The following is a 21,658-nucleotide window of genomic DNA, read 5'->3' as shown; positions in this document are numbered from 1 at the left end:
TGGATTCCTCTCTGCCTAGAGGAGGCTACTTTACACCAACCTGGGCACCGATTCCATGCCTTTCACTTCTTGATAGGTCTGGACCTGCTAGTGGGCACCAGTGCCATCTCGAGGACACAGGAAAGCAGAGGAATTTGAACATGTAGTCACTATTTCTCTTCCAGGGTGGTTCCCCCTTCAAGGTGCTGTTTTTTCAATCCTGAAAATGCTGTCTTTTGGTGGAGCAACACAAACTTAGAAGCCAGGCTCTGGCTACTTCCTGAGGAGACTACACTTTGTTGTTGTTGATCTACTTTTGCTACACAGAGATTATTGAACACCATTTAATAAAAATAGAATAAATTACAATGTGCTGTGGAAGGCCGGAGTGATTCCAGAGGAGGCTGTGGACTTGGGGATGAGGGCTCATTAAAAGGCAGAGAGATTATGGCTGGGGGTTCAGGGGCCAGGGTGCAGACAACCCAGAGCCACTTGCTGTGTGCCCTCACATGAAGTGCTCTCGGGAAGGAGTGCCAAACCCTAGACACCAGTATCAACAGGTGAGCTGCCAGCTGTCTGAACACGGTGACTCTGAGACATGAAGAGTTATATGTTCTCACCTGCTGACAGCACAGACTTATTATTTCTAGGCCCTCCTGGGGTATGCTTTAGACTGACACCCTAGGTGTATCCGGGGTGTCCCCTTAGCTATGGCCCTGGCCTGGCACTTGGGTTCTTCCAGCCCATGTCTCCTCCCTATCCCCTGTTCAAGGGAGCCAGGGCCTGTTAATGCTCTCTCCTAGGGCATGTCTACTAATCTGACTAAAAATCAAAGGGCTCTGCCACATCCTCCTCCCCTGGTCAGTGGGCTCTTTCTAGTCTCCTAGCCAGTGTCCCCAGGCTTGTCACTTCCTCCTGCGGTTGGTAATCTTCAGCTCATCCAGTTCTTTGTCCTTTAAGTGGGACTCAGCAGTGGTTTCTGAAAGCTGGAAGTAAAAACATCAGACTGTTACAAAGAAAGCTACATCCAGGCCACAGTGCAGACATGCACAACTGCTGTGCACCAAGGAAAGCCTTGGTAGCCAGAGGGATTACTCCCCCTCATGCCTCTAGAACTGCATGGCATACCATGTGTGAAGGACAGAAACAAGACACTGGGTACGCTGCAGTTAAGAGATTATAAATCACTGTGCACCACAGATCTCATATAATGGCACCTAGTGAACAATGCTATAAAAAAAGAACAAATCGGGAAGATGGGATGCTCTAAAAACAATGTTCCTTTCCTCATCAGTGTCTGTGACTAGGCTTTATAGTAGAAGGGGACAGATACTGAACATGAAGCCAGAGGGTGGGCGGGTGGTCTCTGCTCCCAGAGCATGTTTGTGGCTTCTATTAGTTCCAAGAGGGAGGTGCTACTCTGATGCCTATCATCTTGCTGGAGAGATGAAGTCACAGAGTACTTATCCAGTGGAGCAAAGAAGCTTCCCATCAGCTCCCTCATGCCTGTCATCCCCTGCACACCACTGCCCAGCAGAACCAAGAGACATTAATTTGGTATGTGCCCCCAGCAGGTCTGCACTGGGCACTGATCCTCCAAACATGAGCGGATACCTCCACCACCTGGGAGGCCTTCACCTAACCTTCATTCTTGTCACTCTCCTGGGGCTTTGTCAGAGAAACGCTCTCCACTGTCTACACCTCTTCTCCTGTGTGGATATCAGACACTGCTTGAACTAAAGGATACCCTTACCACAGGCACAGGGATTGTGGGTACTGTAATACATCCCTGCTCCAGCCTTTGGTGGCAAGGTTGGCTTTTATATTTGTGTGTGGATATCCAGGAAATGAACCTGGCAAGTAGGTCCTGGGGAAATCAGTTGGATGGCTTGACTCAAGGGGAAACCTAGGTGTCACCCGGCATTCCTTCCTCACCATGTCCAGCAGAATATCCACTTTCAGCCGCAGGAGATTGTTTTCTTCTTCCAACTGCTGGTTTCGTTTGCGCAGGCGCTGAGTTTCCCTCCGGTCCACACCCCCACTAATCACGGAGTCTAGAGGACACAAAACAGGAGTGAAAGGGGTCTCCTTCTACCACCCTGACAGACAAAACACCAGGAAGGGCCACTCACCTGCCACCCACTGGCCATTCTCAAACTTCAGGCTTTGTCCCGCCAGGTTCATGGTGGGGGTTCCATAGTCCAGGCCCAGCTCCAATTCCCGCGTTGACCGATCTAACTGTGGTAAGACAGCATGATGGCTCAAGAAGCCACAGAACAAGAGATGACATCAGAACGAGAGATGATGACCCCAGCTTCTACCACCAGTTCTAGAACAAATAACACTGGCATCTCTCTGCCCCCCACCCACCCCCAGGACTTAGCTAGCACCTTTAAAGACACGTTTTTTTTGAGACAGGGTCTAGTATGCAGTCCTGGCTGTCACTATGTGGATGAGACCAGCCTCGAACTCACAGAGATCTGCCTCCCAAGTGTGGGGATTAAAGGCATGTGCTGTTGTCCCCTCACAATTTTTTGTACATCTACTTGACAGTTCAAAAAATCCCGCTGTGCATTTTTATATCTGTAATCATACTTGGTTTTAATTCATTCTCCTCTGCTTCAGCGTAAATTTATAATACAAGGAAACTTGTAAGTTGTCATTTGCTTAATATGGAAGCACAAAAATCCTAACAGCTCCTGGTAATGTGCAGCTCTTGTTTAATGTGCAGAGGTCTAGTTTCTGTATTCACTGAAAGAACTCATCAGACACTCCTAAGTCAGGCCTGACTCCTGCGTGTTCAGACATGCATATGACCAGCTCTGCCAGAGAGAAGCTTTCAACCCTGAGAGGGACCACAGGAACAGCTCGACAAGCTGGTTGTGTGTACACGGGCAGGCAGGCGTGCATGCGTGTGTGGGTAGAAGAGAGAGAAAAAGACAGGCAAGTACTACAAGCATATGCTAAAATGTCCTTTGCTTGGTCAGGACTTCCCTGAGCACCTGATTTAAAATGACAACTCTGTTTCCACATCACTTTCCTTGTTAAAATGTCTGCCTTCTCAACAGATGCAGGGATTTGTTTCCCCTTGTCCTCCCTGGCCCCCACCTCTTTTATTTATTTTTTTCTTCTACTTTGGCTTGAACCTTGGAACTTGAATATACTTCCATTGACATACAGCCCTTACTCTGTGTGTGTGTGTGTGTGTTGTCCAGGTCATTGTTTACACACATGTGTGGAGGCCAGAGGACAAACTCAGGTGGCATTCCTCAGGTGCCATCCAGTTTAAAAAAAATTTTCAGGCCAGGCATGGTAGTTGCACGTCTCTAACCCCAACATTCAGGAAGCAGAGGCAGGTAGATCTCTGTGAGTTCAAGGCCAGCCTGGTCTACACACAAAGGTCCAGGAAAGCCAGGGCTACATAGAGAAACGCTGTCTCACCTCTCCCCCACCCTCACACACATAATAAAGGAGTCAGCATATAGGGTATCAGCTCTCATGATGGCATTTTCAAACAAAGGTGTGCCATAGGTAGGGTCTCTTTTTCCCTCCCCTCTGCATTTTCCCTAGTAACCACCCTCTTCTCAGTCACCCCCCCATCCCCCCACCCCTACTTTGCCCCTTCTTTAGCATCTATGTTAAGGGGCTTTTCACTATGCTGAAGCTCATGAAGCAGGCCAGCTGGCTGACCAGTGAGTCCCAAAGATCCTCCTGTCCTTAGCCTGGTGTCTTCTCCCTGTGCCCCACCCCCACTCATCTGCCACAATACCAGTGTTTTACTTCTTATTAGATTTTTAAAAAAATTAGGTTGGTTTGAGTGCATGTGTCTGTGTGCATATGTATACCACATGTGTGTCGGGTACCTGTGGAGGTCAGAAGACATCGGATTCCTGGTCCTGGAGTTATGGATGGTTGTGAAGCATCAAGTAGGTGCTGGGAATCTGACTTGGGTCCTCTTCAGGAACAACAAGTGCTGTCTTTTCAGCCCATGTCCAGATTCTAAAATGTTGGTTCTGGGGATTGAACTTGGTCCTCACATCTCTCCACTGAACCCTCTCCTCATTCCCCAGGAACTCCTTTGTTAAAAAATACTATAATTTTTTTTTTTTGGGGGGGGTCTTGTTGTGGTGCCCAGGCAGGCCTTGAATTCGTAATACTGTCTCAGCCTCCCAAGTAGCTAGAATTATAGGCCTGCACCATCAAGCCAGCACCTAAGAGATTGGCTGATGCACAGAGTTATCAACTAGCTGCTATGAAACTGATGAGTAGAGACGATGGCTCTGGGCAGGCAGAACGATAGACGTAGAGGAGGGCTCTTGTAAGGATGGGTGGCTGAAGCAAGAGGTGCACAGAGGACAAGGCCATGAGGCACCTTGTGTGCCTTTCTCAGTACCTGTACAGCCACTGTCCTGTACAACAGGACGCTATTAAGCCCCCTGGAGGAGAGAGAGATAGCTCAGAGGTTAAGAGCACTGGCTGCTCTTCCAGAGGTCCCATCCAGCAACCGCATGGTGGCTCACAACCATCTGTAATGAGATCTGGTGCCCTCCTCTGGCCTGCAGGCAGAATGCTTTGTACATAATATATAAATAAATCTTAAAAGAACTCTGTACACCATATTTTGTGTTTCCTTATCCCAGCACTTGCCTGTGATATCCTAAAAAAAAAAAAAAAACTGCAGGGAGGGTGAGCTTCGAGTCACTCTCAGACAGTAGCTTTAAAAGCACATTGCCACCTTTAGGACAAGGGTTGTCCTAATGAGAGTACCAGGTACATATGTGTCGCCAGTGTCTGGAAGGAGGCTCGAAGCCCAAGGCATGGAAAACTAGGATCCCAGAATGCTTAGCCCTGGCCTTAGCAGGGCTGCCATAATGATCTTAACTGGGGACTAGAGGCAATGGCCTCGGGGCTTTCAGAGCTGGGGTGATCCTTGCTACCTAAGCCACAGACTTGTAAAGAACTGGCTTATCTGCACAAATGTCATGTGGGAAATGGACAAGGAAATGGAGGTCTACCGTCTCTTGGTCTCAAAGACTCAGCAGTAGCACCCAGATTTAAGGACAGGAATGTGGTGGGAACGAACGACCCAGTTTGTGGCCACAGTTGCTGAAAGGGTTGTGTGTAGACCTGTGTGTATCTGCACCGGAGATGGGAGGGCATCTCATAGCTAGCAATGACTTTATTAGGTATTTCCCAAGCGTGGGTCATGTGTTCAGGTGGGCTCCATGTTGCCTCTGGGAAGTTACCTTTGTCCCAGTGCTGACATAGGCCCAGATGCTTTTGGACCCTCTCTTTTGGAACTTTTTTTTTTTTTAAAGATTTATTTATTTATTTTATGTCTATGAGTACACTGTCGCTGTCTTCAGACACACCAGAAGAAGGCATCAGATCCCATTGGAACTATTATTACCCTTCCAAATGCCACTAACAGTGGCAAGTCAACATCTTCTGTGACTCTCCAAAATAAACTTGATTCTTTTTTCTTTTTTTTTAGTTTTTTGTTTTTGGCAGGATGTAAGGGTGCACACCATTAATCCCAACACTTCCAAGGCAGAAGCAGGCAGATTTCTGTGAGTTTGAAGTCACTTTGGCCTATATAACGAGCTCCAGGACAGCCAGGACTACACAGAGACTCTCTTCTCCAAACAATAGCAGGTCCTTTGCAAGAGCAACAAGTATCCTTAATGGCTGAGCCATCTCTCAAGCCCTGGAACTTTCTCTACCTGTACCCTGGATGCCCTGGAACCCTCTAAGTAGACCAGGCTAGCCTTGAACTCACAGAGGTCCCCCAGTCTCTACCTCTTGATTGTTGAAAGTAAAAGTGTACCATTACACCCACTTGGATCTGATCTCTAAACATGACTAAAATGAATTATTTGAACAAGTTTTGGAACTAAAATGTCAGATTGAACAGCATCACCTGGGACCGTATCACCATGAGGCTGGCTGCTGCAGGAGGTTCTTGAATAAACTCTGACAGTAGTTGCCATGCAGGAATTCAAACGACTGATAATATAAACTTTGAGGATGCCCTCCCGAAGTGTTGCCTCTCCACCCAGAGACCACTATGCCACCCGGGTCTCCACTCACAGAATGCAGGTTGGAGAGAGAGGCCGACTTCCGAGGAGGGGTCTTCTTTGGGCTGAATATGCTCCCAAAGAGAGGCATCCCCGACTCAATGAGGAAACACCAGCACTACTTCCTTCTCCTAGGGGCAAACAGACCAGTGACCTTATTTCATTGTTCTCTAACCATGAGAACATCTTACCCCTTGATTACCAGTCCTGGGACACCTACTGGGAAAAGTTGTCCATTTAGACTGAACAGCAAAAGAAGGCTTGAGGTCCTAATAGTTCTGGTAGGAGCTCCCATGCGCTGGGTGCTTCTTGTATGTCAGGCAGTGTATGCTAAGGCCTTTGCATAAACCCATGTAACTCACAACTACCCCTCGACACGCCCCTCCTAGTCACCCCATTTGGTTGGTAACATTTGGAAAGACAAGGTCTTCAGTGGGAACAGGCATTGGAACCAAAGTTTGTGTGGCTACACAGTGATGCTAACCTCAGGCAATTCTGTCACGAGCTGTCCTTGCCAGCATCACAATGTGGACCCTGAGAGATTTCTCCTATTCCCGTCAGCCAGTAAGAGCACCCAGAATGCCAACTTCTGCATAGACGTCATCCTAAAGCCATGAAGTGACACTCGGACTTCACTCCCAGATCGAGGGGGGTACTTATCACAGTCCATGTGTCAAGTCACCTGTCCTGAGAGGTGAGGTCTTAAGGAGAGAGCCAGCACATGATGGCGGTGACAATGACACTCACCAGCACACTAGCTTTAACCACGGCACAGCCTCCTGCAATGCTAATAAAATCAGTAACATCACTTAGGCTGGGGGAAGAGGTCAGCTTTTTAAGTAAAACCAGTAAAGAGAAATCATAAAACCACAAGGCTTCGTGGTAGGTTGGTTTTATTCAATGTATGTGTTTATGTGCTGTATGCATGCACATGTGCAGGTGTGTGTGTGTGTGCTTTATGAATATTTGTGTGTAGATTCAGAGTCTGGAAGGGGACATCAGGTGTCCGGTATCCTGTTGTATTCCCTTTAGACAGGGTATTTCACTGAACCCGGAACTAGACTGGTGGCCAGCAAGTACAAGCAGTCCTGTCTCTGCCCCAAACAGGGCTCGAATTGCAGGTGTCAGAGTCCATAGAAGGCTTTTTACTGGGATGTTGGGGACCTGAATCCAGGTTCTCATGCTTGAGCAGCAAGCACTCACATTCACTGAGCCTCTCCCCCCAGGTCCCTTCACAGATTTTTTTTAACACACACACACACACACACACACACACACACACACACACACACACCCTTCAAGGTACAGGCCACATCAGCACCCAGAATGGTGCTTCCATATCAGCACCTTCGAAACCTCTGGATATCTGGATAAGCAATTCTGCTGAGGCCCTAGGGTTCTTTAGGGAAGTTCTCTCACAGAGGACTAAGGGTCAAGAAAGTTAAGGGTTTGTACCTGGTTTCCAACCAACTGTTGCTCACTCTCAGAGGAAACCCAGCATTTTATCCCCCATGGGCCTCAATGGCTTTGTTTATTGTTGTTTTTAATGTGTCTGGGTGTTTTGCCTGCGTACTACGTCGTGCCTTGTGTCTGCAGATTTCTGGAACTAGAGTTACTGGAGTTTGTGAGCTGGGACTCGAATCCAGGTTCTCTGCAACAGCAACCAGCTCTCTAAGCCATCTCTCCAGCTCGTGAATCCCTTATTTATAATCACGAATGATAACAGCACCCAGCTGATAGGTTAAGAGTGCTTTCATGTTTACAAATTGTTGGTACATTTGACGCTCACCACGACCCTGGGAAGTAGAAACTGCACTTACTGTGCGAAGCTTTAGTTTGCATAAGGCTGTAAAACGCATTATCTTCGTTCTAACAAAAAAAAATTAAAGGAAGCGTCTTTGGTTTTCACTGGATTCTCAAAGGGAAAGGTGTCTCGAAAAAGTTAAGAGCCAGCCAGTCTCGCGTTGAGTACCGGTTAGAAGAAGACCTTCAAAGGATGGGTCAAAAACGCCATCTACGAGTCACCGTCACAAGATGCGTCCGCGGAGCACGCCACCACCCGGCCTGTCCGCTATCCTCTCCATGGGTACCCAGGCATCCCACCCACCACCACGGGCGCAGACATCTGCCCGCCGCTCCCAGACGTACCTGTCTGCGAAGCCGGAGTCCAGAGCTAGCCCTCAGCCTTCTGCAAGGATCCGCCCAGGCCGCGTCAACCGCCGCGACCGCGATTGGCGGGCGCCGGGCTCCCATCGTGCGCACGCGCAGCTTCTCTGGCTTCCACCACTGAAGACGGAGGGGAAGCCACCCTCGAGACGAACCTCCGCGAAGCAGCGGGGCCACTGCGGTCTCTCTCCGGTTCATGAATAGAGAGGAAAGCCTCGAGCACGTCTTCTGAGATACGCACACGCCGTATGGCATAGGCCGGGAAAGGCGTGCCTCCTTAAACATGTTGATCTGGTCCCCAGGTCAGCGCTGCCGTTGCCATAGTAACTGTGTACAATGGCAACAAGGCAAGCGGAGAGCTGCTTTGTTGTGGTAAAGGAGTACGTGGTGACACCCGCTGGACTCACAGTAGCAAAATGGCCCAACCTGCGGCTCCCCCGCCCCTGCCACAAAGCAAACCGCACCCCTTCCCATTGGTTTGGGGCCGCGGATGCTGGCTTGGTCGGGTCACCGGAGGGGCCGATGGCGGAATCCGCCCTGAGGCTTCGGGATTCGGCTGAAGCTTTCAGGTAAGACAGCCGGACAGACACGACGACTTCCTGCCAATAGTAAACTGACTCCTGCCAGGCCTGCCTCCTCCACACTCCCACGAACAAGGGAAACTGAGGCCCGGGGAAGGTCGCCCAGTGAATAAGGGACAGAGAACTAGAGAGTTAGCGCCAGGATTCCTCAAGTCCTAAGGGCTGGTATTGTGGCTCAGTTTGGTAAATGAAGAAATGGGCCATCCAGGAGGCATTTCCTGGCTGCCTAGTGGATGCACGAGGTCATCCCATCCATAAAGGGCAGGAACGAGCGAGCGGTCTATGTCTCCAAGCAGTTTTCCTCCACCTTTGCCACACAGCATTTGAAGAGAGTTCCACATCTAAACCATATCTAGCATAGCCATCATTGGTTCTACACAAACATAAAGCGTCCCCGAAGCACCTTTCGTATTTCGAGATAAGGTCTTACTGAGTACTCCTTATCTCATCCTCCTGCCTCAGCCTCTCAGTGGAATTACAGACATACACCCAGCCTGGCTTCAGCCCCCTACCCTTTTGTTTTGCTTTGTTTGTTTGAGATTTGAGACTGGGGCTCACTCTGTAGTTCTGGCTGATCTCCCAACTTAAAAATCCTCCTGCCTCTGTCTTCAGAGTGCTGGGATTAAGGCTACTGCTACCATACCCAGCCCTATGCTTTTACAAGTCAATTAAAAACAGATTAAATTAACTTGATTATTACTGCATTTAACTCGGTTTGTCCAAAATATGATTAAACAAATAGTTTTAATTTTACCATGTGTTGTTTTTTAATTGTAAAAGAAATTTTACCTTTTTCAGTCACGCCAACCAAATTTAAGAACTTTGTTTTCGTGTGTGGCTAGTGGTCACGGGGCTGGGAGAGTCCAAGGAGCTTCCCAAGGACCTGAGGAATCCTGGAGCTAACTCTCCAGCCTTGTTGCCCTCTCTCTGGGTGGCATTTCTTCTCTCCTTCAGCCAGTTAACTCCTGCTCTTTTGTTAGCACCTTGACTTCTGTAACTAGGTCAAAACAAACTGTTGCAGCACTCCAGAGGCAGAGGCAGAGAGGCAGAGAGGCAGAGAGGCAGAGAGGGGCAGAGAGGGGCAGAGAGGGGCAGAGAGGGGCAGAGAGGGGCAGAGAGGGGCAGAGAGGGGCAGAGAGGGGCAGAGAGGGGCAGAGAGGGGCAGAGAGAGGCAGAGAGAGGCAGAGAGAGGCAGAGAGAGAGGCAGAGAGGCGGGGCAGAGGCAGGGGCAGAGGGGGCAGAGAGAGAGAGAGAGAGAGAGAGAGACAGAGAGAGAGAGAGAGAGACAGAGAGGCAGAGAGGCAGGGAGAGAGAGAGGCAGAGAGAGAGAGGCAGGAGGAGAGGCAGAGAGGCAGGAGGAGAGGAAGAGAGGCAGGAGAGGCAGAGGGAGGAGAGGCAGAGGGAGGCAGGAGAGGCAGAGGCAGGAGAGGCAGGAGGCAGAGGCAGCAGAGGCAGAGGCAAGAGAGGCAGGAGGATCTCTGTGAGTTGGAGACCACCCTGGTCTATATATAGCACGTGTCAGGCCAGCCAGGACTATATGGGAGTCTCAACTCCCCCAAAAAAACCCCAACCCCCCAAAAAAAAAAAAAAAAAAAAAAAAAAAAACAAACAAAACCCCCAAAACCAAAGAAACAGAAAAATCAAAAAACCCAAAAAACAAAAAAGAGCCCAAAACAAAACAAACAAACAAAAGCCAACCACACTGTCATCTCATATCCCTATGCACTTTCTTTGGAAGCAGTAGTGAGTTATAATTCATCATTATATGCATAATTTTTATGAACTATACTTTATGTACTTATTTTAAATTTTACAAGTCTACCCCAAGCCCCAGTAGGGCTATGGATCCAGTCTGGCTCAGTTTGCCACTCTCTGCCCAGTTGGAGAATACTTTCTGGTCTGTGGAAGTCCTCAGTAAATGGTCATTGAGTACGGTGATGGTGAACAGAGGTCCAGTACTGCAGCCTGCATCCCAAACGCTATCAAATGCTAACTGCGAGTTAGGAATAGTCAATCCCAGCTGTCAGAATGCCCGAGGGGAAAGGTTCCTCAGCACCCACTCATCCACCCCCAGCACCTGGCACAGTGCTTGCCATAGCGGCGTTCCATGAAGCTTGCTTCTGCAGGCAACAGCAGTAGAAAACTTACTGGGCTCCAGAGCACACATATCCTTAAATGGTATGAGGGAGAATTCAGCCTGGAGCAATGTGTGTATTTTAAACATCCCTCTTTAGAAACTACTCAGCTCTCACATTAGGTGTGAGTAATAGCATTAGGCTAAAGCTAGAAGCTTCTTGACAGAGTCATCGGAGCCTAGCTTCCCAGAGAACATAGTGTAATTTTCCAGCCATTCTGGGGAATGGGTAGGAGGACGATGAGAAGTCCTGAGATGCACCCGCCTCTTCTCACCTCCCCCTGCTTGGCCTGTGAGGCAATTGACTCGGAACAGAGAGCAAGAAATGGTGCTGACTTGGGGTGGTATTCCCCAAGTCCACATAAATATAGTCTTGGTGGTGGGCACCTGTGTCAGAACATGGTCCAGGAATGGAAATGTGTGAGGACAATTCTGAGTGCTTTTGAGAACACGCCAAGAAAACGAGAATGTTTTGGTTGCATTAGACTCTAGTCTGCCTCGTTTGTCTGCCCCATTCTCCCAGGCCCCACTACCTCTAGAGCGGCGACACTTCTGTAACCCTGGTCATAGAAGGTGCTGGCAAGGAGGTCTTGGGGCTTGTGGGGGTCAGCTAGTCTCACTGGTGAGCTTCAGGTATAGTGAGAAACCCTGGCTCACAAAACAAAGGAGAGAGCGGCCAAAGAAAGACATCCTGACATCATCCTCTGGCTGTCACACTAACCTGCACAGGCACATGGACACATGTGCACACACACACACACTCACACACACTCAAATTACATACACTTTGAAATTCTGTTAAGTATGAGCTTTCCAGGGCTGGGGAGATGGCTCAGCGGTTAAGAGCACTGACTGCTCTTCCAGAGGTCCTGAGTTCAATTCCCAGCAACCACATGGTGGCTCACAACCATCTGTAATGGGATCCAATGCCCTTTTATGGTGTGTCTGAAGAGAGTAACAGTGTACTCAGATGAAATAAATAAATAAATAAATAAGTAAATAAGTAAATCTTTAAAAAGTCCAACTTAAAAAAAAAGGAGGAAGAAGAATGAGCTTCCTGCTTTCTGTCCAAGAAAAGGTACTGGAAGAAAAGGTACCGGGAAGGCGCCTGATGCCTGCAGTACTCAGGATTTTCCCAGCTGGCCCCCTGCCAGGCTCCCACTTGAAGACCTCCAGAACAGTACTCTGGCCAGGGGGAACTAGAGTCTCAATGAATAAGTATATACAAAAGATGAAGTGGAAGAGTGGTAGTTTAAAATAGCCTTTTAAACATTTAAAAAATTATACGTATTTGTATGTGTGATGCATGTGAATGCAAATGCAGGGGCCTCAGGGGCCAGAGGTGTCAATGTTCCTGGCTGGAGCTGCAAGCATTTATGATCTGTCTGACGTCAATACTGGGAACTGAACTCGTGTCTCTAGTAGCAATATGTGCTAGTAACTGCTGAGCTACCTCTCCAGACCCTCAAGTGGGCTCTCTTTTTTTTTTAATTTTTGATTTTTTTAAAAGGTTTATTTATTTATATGAGCTCACTGTAGCTGTCATCAGACACACCAGAAGAGGGCATCAGATCCCATTACAGATGGTTGTGAGCCACCATGTGGTTGCTGGGAATTGAACTCAGGACCTCTGGAAGAGCAGTCAGTGCTCTTCTGAGCCATCTTTCCAGCTCCCAACTGGCCTTTCTAATGATTTAGTAATGACAGAAATGGATCCAAGATAGTTATTTAAGTGATTTTTCTACCAAAGCAATTGAAGACTCTTCATACCAGCTCTGGAAGCACAGCTGAGCTGGGATTGGGGCACAGATGACACATAGAAGACCAAAGAGAAGGGGATTTGTTCTGAAATCATCTCTCTCCTTGACCCACACTCTTTTCTAATTCATGACTCTACTTTGAAGACTGAGGAAACACAGTATACACTTAGGAAATTTATAACAACAAATTTGCCTTGAAAACTGTTATTTTGTAGAGAGGAAAATGTATTAAGTTTCTGATTAACAACAACAACAAAAAAGACACCCCAGCAACCAGCAGGTGGTGGCACACTTAATCCCAGCACTAGGGAGGCAGAGGCAGGCAGACCTGTGAGTTCCAGGCCAACCAGGGATAATAAACCTTGTTTCAAAAAAATAATGGCCAGGCAGTGGTGGCACAAGCCTTTAATCCCAGTACTTGGGAGGCAGAGGCAGGAGGATTTTGAGTTCGAGGCCAGCCTGGTCTACAGAGTGAGTTCCAGGACAGCCAAGGCTATGCAGAGAAACCCTGTCTTGAAAAAAAAAAAAAAAAACCCCCCCCAAAACAAACAAACAAACAAACAAACACCAAGGGCTAGAGAGATGGCTCAACGATTAGGAGCACTGACTGCTCTTCCAGAGGTCCTGAGTTCAATTCCCAGCAACCACATGGTGGCTCACAACCATCTGTAATGGGATCCGATGCCCTCTTCTTGTGTCTGAAGACAGCAACAGCCTATATAAAATAAATACATCTTTAATAAAAACAACCAACAACAAAAGATATATCCTTAGAGTTTGAAAGTTAAAACAAATAGAAATAAATATCTGCCTACGGGGTTTTCTTAAAGATTTATTTAATTTTTATGTGTGTGTGTGTGTGTGTGTGTGTGTGTGTGTGTGTTGGGGGGGGGGCAGGGAGGAGGTGGGGCACATGCCCACATGCAGATGCAAGAGGAGGCCAGAAGAGGGCACCAAATCACTGGCGTTATAGGTTGATATGAGTGGCCCAGCCTAGGTGCTAGGACCCAAACTCAGGTTCTCTATAAGAGCATCAAACACTCCTTACTCTGAGCCATCTTTTCAGACCTCTGCTGTTTTTTTTTTTTTTTTTAATTACATTTATTTAGTCATTGTATATTTAGAGTGTGTGCCACAGTGGAGGCCAGCGGACACCTTGTGGGTGTCTGTTCTGTCCTGTTCCATGTGAATCCCAGGAATCAAGGTTACCTGCTTTGAATGCTTTTTATTTTAATGCTCAAGGATAATTTAAAAAATTCAATTTAAATTATTGTGCGTATCTATTTATACATGTTGAGTGCAGTATCTGCAGAAGTGAGAAGGGGGTGTCACCTGCCCCGGAGCTGGAGTTACAGGAGCGTATGAGCCCCTGACATGGATGCTTGGAGCCAAACTCAAGTCATCTGCAAGAGTAGTAGCCACTCTTACCGACAGAGTCATCTCTGTAGCTCCTCTGTTAACTGCTTAATAGAAACAAATTAGTATGGTAGGCTTTGATTATTTATTGATTTACTCTTGAGACAGGGTCTCTGTCGTAGTTGATTAATCTGCTCCCTGGCAGTGGCTGCTCAAGCTTCTCGCTGCCTACCCAAATGCTCTGGATTCTTGAGTGAAAGACACATATACCTAACCAGCCTTAATGGCTGGGCTACTCTGAAACTTCCATGTTGCTAATGCCTCCACTCCGATACTCTTTTTTTTTTCTTTTTTTTAAATAATAATAATAATAATAATAATAATAATAATAATAATAATAATGGCAACAACACATCATCAGTAGGGTAAAACTAACCTGTCTCACGACGGTCCGATACTCTTATTATTAAAATCTTCACTCCATCTTTGCTACCCAGACCCAATGGTAGGGGTTCTGGGGCTGCTCTTCCTCAGCTCTTAACATGGCTGGTATTCTTCTGTAGCTCTCAAGCTGGCATCCTCTTCCTGTCTGGCGTCGTGATTCTCAATCCTCCCTCTTCAGTGCTCTTCCCTGTGAATCCCAAAGTCCTGTCTCTGTCTCCCTGCCCCAGCCATTGGCTGCTGGCAACTTTATTTACCAGTTACTTAGTTACTAGCTGGGGGCAGGGACCCTCAGCATCTCACGTGCCGGATTGTCATGCAATTTGGGAACCCATACTGCAAGCATTAAACCAAATCCACAGCAAGTCTCACTTTGTAGCTCTGACTGGCCCGGAAGTCAACTGTATAGACCAGGATGGCCTTGAACTCTTTCTGTCCCTTGAGTACTGGGATTAAAAGGGTGCACCATCACAAATGACCACGTGGGAAGTGGCAGTGTATAGGTAACCAAGGGAGAAGATGCTGGTCTGTTTGCTCAAAAGCCTCTACTCTCAGCCACTGGAGACTCAGTACTGGCTCACACAATTGTTATCAGTGACAAAGTGACTACTCAGGTTATCATTGCGTTAAATTAATTCTACCAAAATTGGGTATGTGGTTTTTTCCTTTCCTTTTTTGGGTACAGGTGTAAGATGTTGGGATATAGGGAATGTGCTGTTTTCACAGCCTTGATAGGGTGGATTGTAAAATATGTACTTTGGGGATTGGGGATGTGGCTCAGTGGATGAGAAGGATTACTGCTCTTTCAGAGGACCTCACCTCTTGCCCAGGCTCAATCTGCCCCTCGGGCATCACCGGGCTCTACCTGGCCAGTCCCCTTGATTCTCATCTTACTAATGAATTACATCCCTGCATCACAGAACTCTGTCTCTGAGGAACTCAGAACCCATCCAGCAAATAGCCTTCTCAGATTATAAATAACCCAGGCTTTCCACTGCATATACTATATCTACATATAGTAACATGATATATAATATATATTTAATTTTTAAATGATTTGTATATTTTATTTTATGTACATTTTGTTTTATTTTGTGTACATTGGTGTTCTGCCTGCATGTATGTCTGTGTGAGGGCATCAGACCCCCTGGAACTGGAGTCACACTCAGTTGTGAGCTGCCACGTGGGTGCTGGGATTGAATCCGGATCCTTTGGAAGAGCACCAACCACTGAGCCATCTCATTGTTATATTTTTGAGCCACACCACCAGGGAAACTACATCTTTCACATGGTGGCTCACAACCATCTGTAACTCCAGTTCTTAGAGTTCTAGTTCCTCCAGAGGTACCAGGCACTCAAGTGCCTCACGCACATGTGTGCAAAAAAAAAAAAAAAAAAAAATCTCATACGTATATATAGAGAAAAACAACCAAACAAACCACTCTGGCCAGGCAGTGGTGGCAAGTGCCTTTAATGCCGCAGAGACAGGCAAGCAGATCTCTGAGCTGGAGGCCATCAGGCCTACACCAAGAGACCCTGTATCTGAAAAAACCAAACTAAACCAACCAACCAAACAAACAACCAAACAAACAAACAAACAAAAAAAAAAAACCATGGCCACCAGTCACTGTAGTCCCAGCATTTGCGGGCAGGGACAGGTGGAATCTAGGAGTTGTCTGGCCAGTCAGGCCAGCTAAAGGGTTGAATAGAAAATGCCATCTCTGAAAATAATGTCGACAGTTACAGAAGAAGCTCGCCAGTGCCGTTCTCCATACACATCGCAGTGCATTGCATACATATATTTAAAGAAATTGTGAAATATCAGAGACAAAGATGACTTGATTACAATCCTCACTGATGTAAATGATGCAGTTAGGACAAGGCTGTTGAGGGGAAGGCTACCTTGGAAAACATAACTTTGAATAAATATTTTGCATCCGTTTGGAAAAAAATAAAGGACTTTCCAAACAACAGCTGTTCTTCCCACCTGGTTACGTGTGGTTCTTCAGTGTCCAGATCAGCAGGCTGTTGTTTTTAAAGATGGTTTTATGTCCTTTGTGCTTCCCAGCAGGCTGACTGGATAAAGAACAAGACTGGAGCAGAAAGAGAGGAAACTTTTTGTTTGCCAGTTTACAAGAAATTGATCAGTGACGTCTGCCAAGACAATGGAAGTTATCAATGTCATTGCCTTACCAATGCTCCCATTGGACGAGCGCCTGGTGGTCTCTGTCAACGCCCGGACAGTGCTGGAGAATGCCCTAAGGAAGCAGCTGCAGGACAACCCACCCAGTATCCTCCTAAAGCTGTCACTCACAGTCAGACCAAGTACACGCAGCCGCGGACACCAGCTGTACTGAGTGCTTACAGTTCTTATCAGTCACCCGTGAGCCCACCAGCTGTACTGAGTGCTTACAGTTCTTATCAGTCACCCGTGAACCCACCTTACACAGTGTGGTCGTTTTCGCTGAGGACGTAAGTCCTTTCTACCCTCAAAAGGAATGTCATGTTTTGAAGGGTTGTTTGACTTGAGGTTTTATTGTTTTGTTTGGTTTGCTTTATTTTTGAGACAGAATTTCTCTGTGTAGCCCTGGCTGTCCTGGAACTTGCTCCATAGACCAGGCTCACTTCGAACTCAGAGATCTGCCTGCCTCCGCCTCCTAAGTGCTGGGATTAAAGGCGTGCACCACCACTGCCTGGCTGAGGTTTATTTTTTAAGCAGAAAGAACTCAAAAGAAAGATGCCTGAGTTGTATCTGTAAAAGAAGGAAAAGGTTTGGTTTGGTTTTGGCTCTTTATGTCTCCTTTCCAAGGAAATTAGGGCTGTGCACACACTGGACAGCAGCTAGGAAGCCAGGGCTAGCCTTCTGACCCCAGACGGGTGAGCTCAACCCCCAGATTCTTCTTCTCCTCTGGCTGGCCTCCCCTCCCCTCCCCTGCTAGCCCTCCTATGGAGGCTCAGTCTGCCCCTCTGGCACATCACCCCTGCACTCTCCCTGGTCTCATCATCACAGATCCCCACCCCTCCACCCAACTGCATCTCTGCATCACAGATCCCACCTCAGAGTCCGCCCAGCCAATCCCTCTCAAGTTATAAATAAGCCCAGACCTCAAGCCATGCTCCCACCAGGCAAACAGCACCATCGCTCTGCCTCTCACTGTGCACGTGTCCCTTCTAAGACACCGTCTAATGTGATCCTGTGCAAAGGGTCTTTCTTTCTTGGCTCTCCTTCTAATGCCACACTCCATTTGGTCCTAGTTATGGCACGTGTCCCTCTTGGCACCTTCACTTCCCAAATGCCTTCCCCATGGTAAGAACACTTGAGGGCAGTGGAAAGGAGAGTGGACCTGCTTGAGCGACAGGTTTTTGAGTCTCACAGAAGCCATGTCCTGGGAGATCCTAAGGCTAAGACCTGAAAAGCAAACGGTGACGAGGTAACAGACACAGTAGGTAGCACTGATCAGATCCACAGAGAGTCTGGCTGCCCCCTGGGTTTCCTTAGCAGTGTCTCCCAGCATGCATTGTTGGCTCCATGAGCCAGGTGAACCAGAAGATCACTGAAGTAGAGCTGGGCTCCAGCCTGGTGATCAGCACCTCGGTAAGTAGAAATAGATCCGGAGCTGAGGTAAGGACTTGGGAACAAAGGGCCCTAGGGAAGGTAATAGAGGTTGCTGCCCTTCCGGTCTTGCATTTCTCCAAAAGCATGTTGATACAGTTGGTAAAGTTTACCTTTAAAAAAAATGACCAGACTTTAAAAAAAAAAAAAAAGTGTGTCTGTGCATCTCTGAATGTCACATGTGTGTGGCTGCTTTTGGAGGCCAGAAGAGGGTCCCCTGGAGCTGGAGTCACCCAGTGTGTAGAATGGGTACTGAACTCAGGTCCCGTGAAAGAATAGCAAGTGCTCTTAACTGCTGAGAGACCTCTCCAGCTCCAACAGGCTGCTTCTTATGAGGAAATTTAGGTTTGCAACAAAACTATACCATATGCCCCACCCCCACATATTCATAACCTGCCCCACCCCCACATATTCATAACCTGCCCCACCCCCACATATTCATAACCTGCCCCACCTCCACATATTTATAACCTGTCCCATCAGTCTCTCTGTACCTGAGTTAAAAAAAAAAAAAACAACCCTGATGCAGCATTATATTCAACTTCTCTAATTTATTCTAGGCTTTCCTCCTGAGAGTGTACATTGTGTGTGTGTTTGTGTGTGTGTGTGTGTGTGTGTGTGAGAGAGAGAGAGAGAGAGAGAGAGAGAGAGAGAGAGAGAGAGAGAGAGAGAGAGAGAGAGAGAGACGGGGGGAGGGAGAGGGAGAGGGAGAGAGATTGAGAGAGTGCATGTACATGCATGCAATGCATAATGCTGTGTATCTGCCTCTGCGGTGCCCCAGCTACTGCACACTGGTCTTTGTCTCTCCTCCTAACCTCTGCCTGCCACTGGTCTGCTTACTGTCTCTTCCAAAGTATCACCTTGTAAAGAATGCCATGACCCTGAAATCATGCAGTGTCCATGATGGCTCCTCTTAGTAGTGGGTATTGAAGGTTCCTCCTTGGCTTTCCATGGATGGCCCATTTTAGCATCTGCCGAGGCTGCCGTCACCTAGATGTAGCACACTTGTTGATCTGCACCCTCCCGGGGGCATCCTTGTCGCTCCCATGCTTTCTGCGAGGAAAGCCTCGCATCCCTGTGCAAGCGTTTGTGTCTCTGTGAGTTTTCAGCTCTTTGGGGTAAGTTGTTGGATAGTATGGGAAGAGGGTTAGATTTGTAAGAATCTGTCTGAGCCTCTTCCAAGGTGTTGCCTTTCCACCATCAAGTTCTGAGTTTCCTCTGCTTGGATTCATCACCAGCATCAGCAGCTGGCAGTGCCCGTGTTCTGAACTCCACTGTTCTGATAGGTGTGTGGTAGTGTCTCACACGTTGCTCTGGCAACACAGGCTATGTTAACTTATTTTCATTGCCTAGTCATCATTTTTATTTCCTCTTCCTCCTCCTCCTCCTCCTTTTTTTTTTTTTTTTTTTCTTTTTTTGAGACAGGGTTTCTTTGTGTAGCCCTGGGGCTGTCCAGAGCTTTTTAGATTAGTCTGGCCTGGAGCACAGAGAATCTGGGATTAGAGGTATGGGGTGTGTGTGTGTGTGTGTGTGTGTGTGTACCACCATCACCTGGTTTTCTGCATCTTCTTTGACGAGAGTGAGGTGGTACTCAGGGTTAACTGTCAACTTGACAGCACAGGGCGACTGGCTTCTGTTGATGCCTTCCGGGAGTTGTTTTGATTATGCATTTGAGGTGGGACACCCTGCCCACTGTGGGTGGCACCCATATGCTGGGATCCCACATGCTGATTATGGAGCAGAATCCAGCATTCATTTAACCTGCTGTTAGCTAGCTGGGAGCACAGTAGACTGCTGATTCAGGCTTCCCTGAGTCCTCTGCCATGCTGGGCTAGCCTCTTGAGCTGAAATAGACTCTTTCCCTCTTAACTCACTTTTGTTAAATCATCTCACCATGGGCTTGAGGGATGGCTCAGTGGTTAAGAGCACTGGCTGCTCTTCCAAAGGTCCTGAGTTCAATTCCCAGCAACCACATGGTGGCTCACAACCATCTGTAATGGGATCCAATGTAAGCAGGGTCATGCTGTAAATGCTGTCTTGACACCTGCTTTTGTTTTACTAATTTATTCTATTTTTCAAATAAATACCTCTCTTGTTGACTTTTTTAGTCAGTACTATTGGTCTGCCCATTATTTTAGTGGTCACATAATATTCCAAAAGTTGGATGTAGCATAATCAATTTATTCTCTGATAAATTATCTCAGTGGTATTTTTTGTTGTTGTTGTTTTGTTTGAGACAGGGTTTCTCAGTGTAGCCCCGGCTGTCTTGGAACGCATCCTGTAGAACACGCTGGCCTCAAACTCCCAGAGATCTGTCTGCCTCTGCCTCCTAAGTGCTGGTACTAAAGGCATGCCCCACCATCACCCGGCTTCTGTGGTATTTTAAAATATTTTTATTTATGTGTGTGTGTGTGTGAATGTATGCTATGTATGTGCGAATGCCCAAGGAGGCCAAAGGAGGACTTTGAACCCTCTGGAGCTAGAGTTACAGGTAGTTGTCAGCTGCCTGATGTGGGCATTGGGATCCAAGCTCAGTCCTCTGGAAGGCTCTGAGCCTCCAGCCCCTCCCTGGCATTTCTGAGCATAGTGAACATTTGAATGTGTCTATGCATGTACCTTAGGGCTTGGTCTAGTTTGCTTCTTGTTGCTGTGATAAAACACTGGCCAAAAGGAAGTTGGGGAAAAAGGATTTCCTCTCACAGCTTACAGTTTGAAGGAAGCCAAGGGGGGAACTCACAGCAGGAACCTAGAGGCCCAGCCTGGAGCTGCTCACTGGCTTCTTCATGGCCACTCAGCTGCCTGGCTTCTTTCCTTCCTTTTAGATTTATTTTATTTTATGTGTATGGCTGTTTGCTTGCAAGTATGTATGTGTACTATGTATGCCTGGTGCCTTCAGAGCCCAGGAAAGGACATTGGAAGCCCTGGAACAGAGTTCTGGATGTGAGCCACCATGTAGGTTCTGGAATTGAACCTGGGTCCCCTGAAAGCACAGCAAGTTCTCTAAAGCACTGAGCCACCTCTCCAGCCCCTCAGTTTGCTTTCTTGAACAACCCAGGACACCTGCCTGGGTTGGCACTACACACATCAGTCATCAGTCAAGAAAATGCTCCACAGACACACCCATGGGCAATCTGATGGAGACAGTTCCTAGGGTCCCTCTTCCCAGATGACTTTATTTGTGTCAAGCTGACAAAAACTTAATCACCACTGGGCTGGTGTCATATGTCTGCAGCATAGAACCTCAGAAGTGTAAATGTTTCAGTGGGATAGAGTCAGATTGCTTTTTAAAAATAAGTCAAGTGTGTGTGTGTGTGTGTGTGTACCATCTGGGTCCCAGGAATCAAACTAAGATCATCAGATTTGGTGGCAGTCACCTTTATATGCTGAGCCATCTTGCTGCCCCATAGTCTTCTTTTTCTTTCTTTCTTCTTTCATCCCTCCTTCCCTCCCTAATCCCCCCTCTCTCCCCCTCTCTCTTTCTGTGTGTGCTTTAAGACAGGATTTCTCCGTGTCCTTATTCTTTTCATACAAGTGAGGCCATTTCTTGTGAA

The 21,658-nt window shown here is 47.4% G+C and overlaps 2 protein-coding genes across 4 annotated transcripts in view; one reads left to right on the top strand and one right to left on the bottom strand.

Annotated features, from left to right (window-relative positions):
• Positions 1-309: 309 nt before the first annotated feature.
• On the bottom strand, positions 310-8,343 carry Cby1 (chibby 1, beta catenin antagonist). Its single transcript, XM_034517220.2, has 5 exons — positions 8,205-8,343; positions 6,070-6,187; positions 2,112-2,217; positions 1,915-2,033; positions 310-965 (listed from the first exon to the last, which is right to left on the bottom strand). The coding sequence occupies exons 2-5, from the start codon at positions 6,145-6,147 to the stop codon at positions 885-887; spliced, it is 384 nt and encodes a 127-aa protein (XP_034373111.1). The 5' UTR covers positions 6,148-6,187; positions 8,205-8,343; the 3' UTR covers positions 310-884.
• A 254-nt stretch (positions 8,344-8,597) lies between these two features.
• Fam227a (family with sequence similarity 227 member A) overlaps positions 8,598-21,658 on the top strand; it is a 54,713-nt gene continuing 41,652 nt past the window's right edge. For 2 of the 3 annotated variants that reach the window (XM_076911637.1, XM_076911635.1), the window contains exons 1-3: positions 8,598-8,791; positions 16,563-16,783; positions 18,007-18,089. In XM_076911637.1, coding sequence (XP_076767752.1) covers positions 16,660-16,783; positions 18,007-18,089 — 207 coding nt within the window. In that variant the 5' untranslated portion in view covers positions 8,598-8,791; positions 16,563-16,659. The remainder of the gene's footprint in view (positions 8,792-16,562; positions 16,784-18,006; positions 18,090-21,658) is intronic. The other variant, XM_034517222.2, reaches the window with a different exon arrangement.

This window comes from Arvicanthis niloticus, chromosome 13, assembly GCF_011762505.2.
Source record: "Arvicanthis niloticus isolate mArvNil1 chromosome 13, mArvNil1.pat.X, whole genome shotgun sequence".
Lineage (NCBI taxonomy): Eukaryota > Metazoa > Chordata > Mammalia > Rodentia > Muridae > Arvicanthis > Arvicanthis niloticus.
Note: the sequence above shows the minus strand (reverse complement) of the source record. Positions and strands in the feature narration are given on the sequence as shown.

What these genes read in the sequence shown, in the direction of transcription:
- Cby1 (XM_034517220.2), bottom strand. Translation starts at nt 6,147, where the DNA reads ATGCCTCTCTTTGGGAGCATATTCAGCCCAAAGAAGACCCCTCCTCGG. An exon ending in GAATGGCCAGTGGGTGGCAG is followed by an intron (nt 2,034 to 2,111) that starts GTGAGTGGCCCT and finishes TGTGTCCTCTAG; the next exon opens with ACTCCGTGATTAGTGGGGGT. An exon ending in TGGATATTCTGCTGGACATG is followed by an intron (nt 966 to 1,914) that starts GTGAGGAAGGAA and finishes TTTTACTTCCAG; the next exon opens with CTTTCAGAAACCACTGCTGA.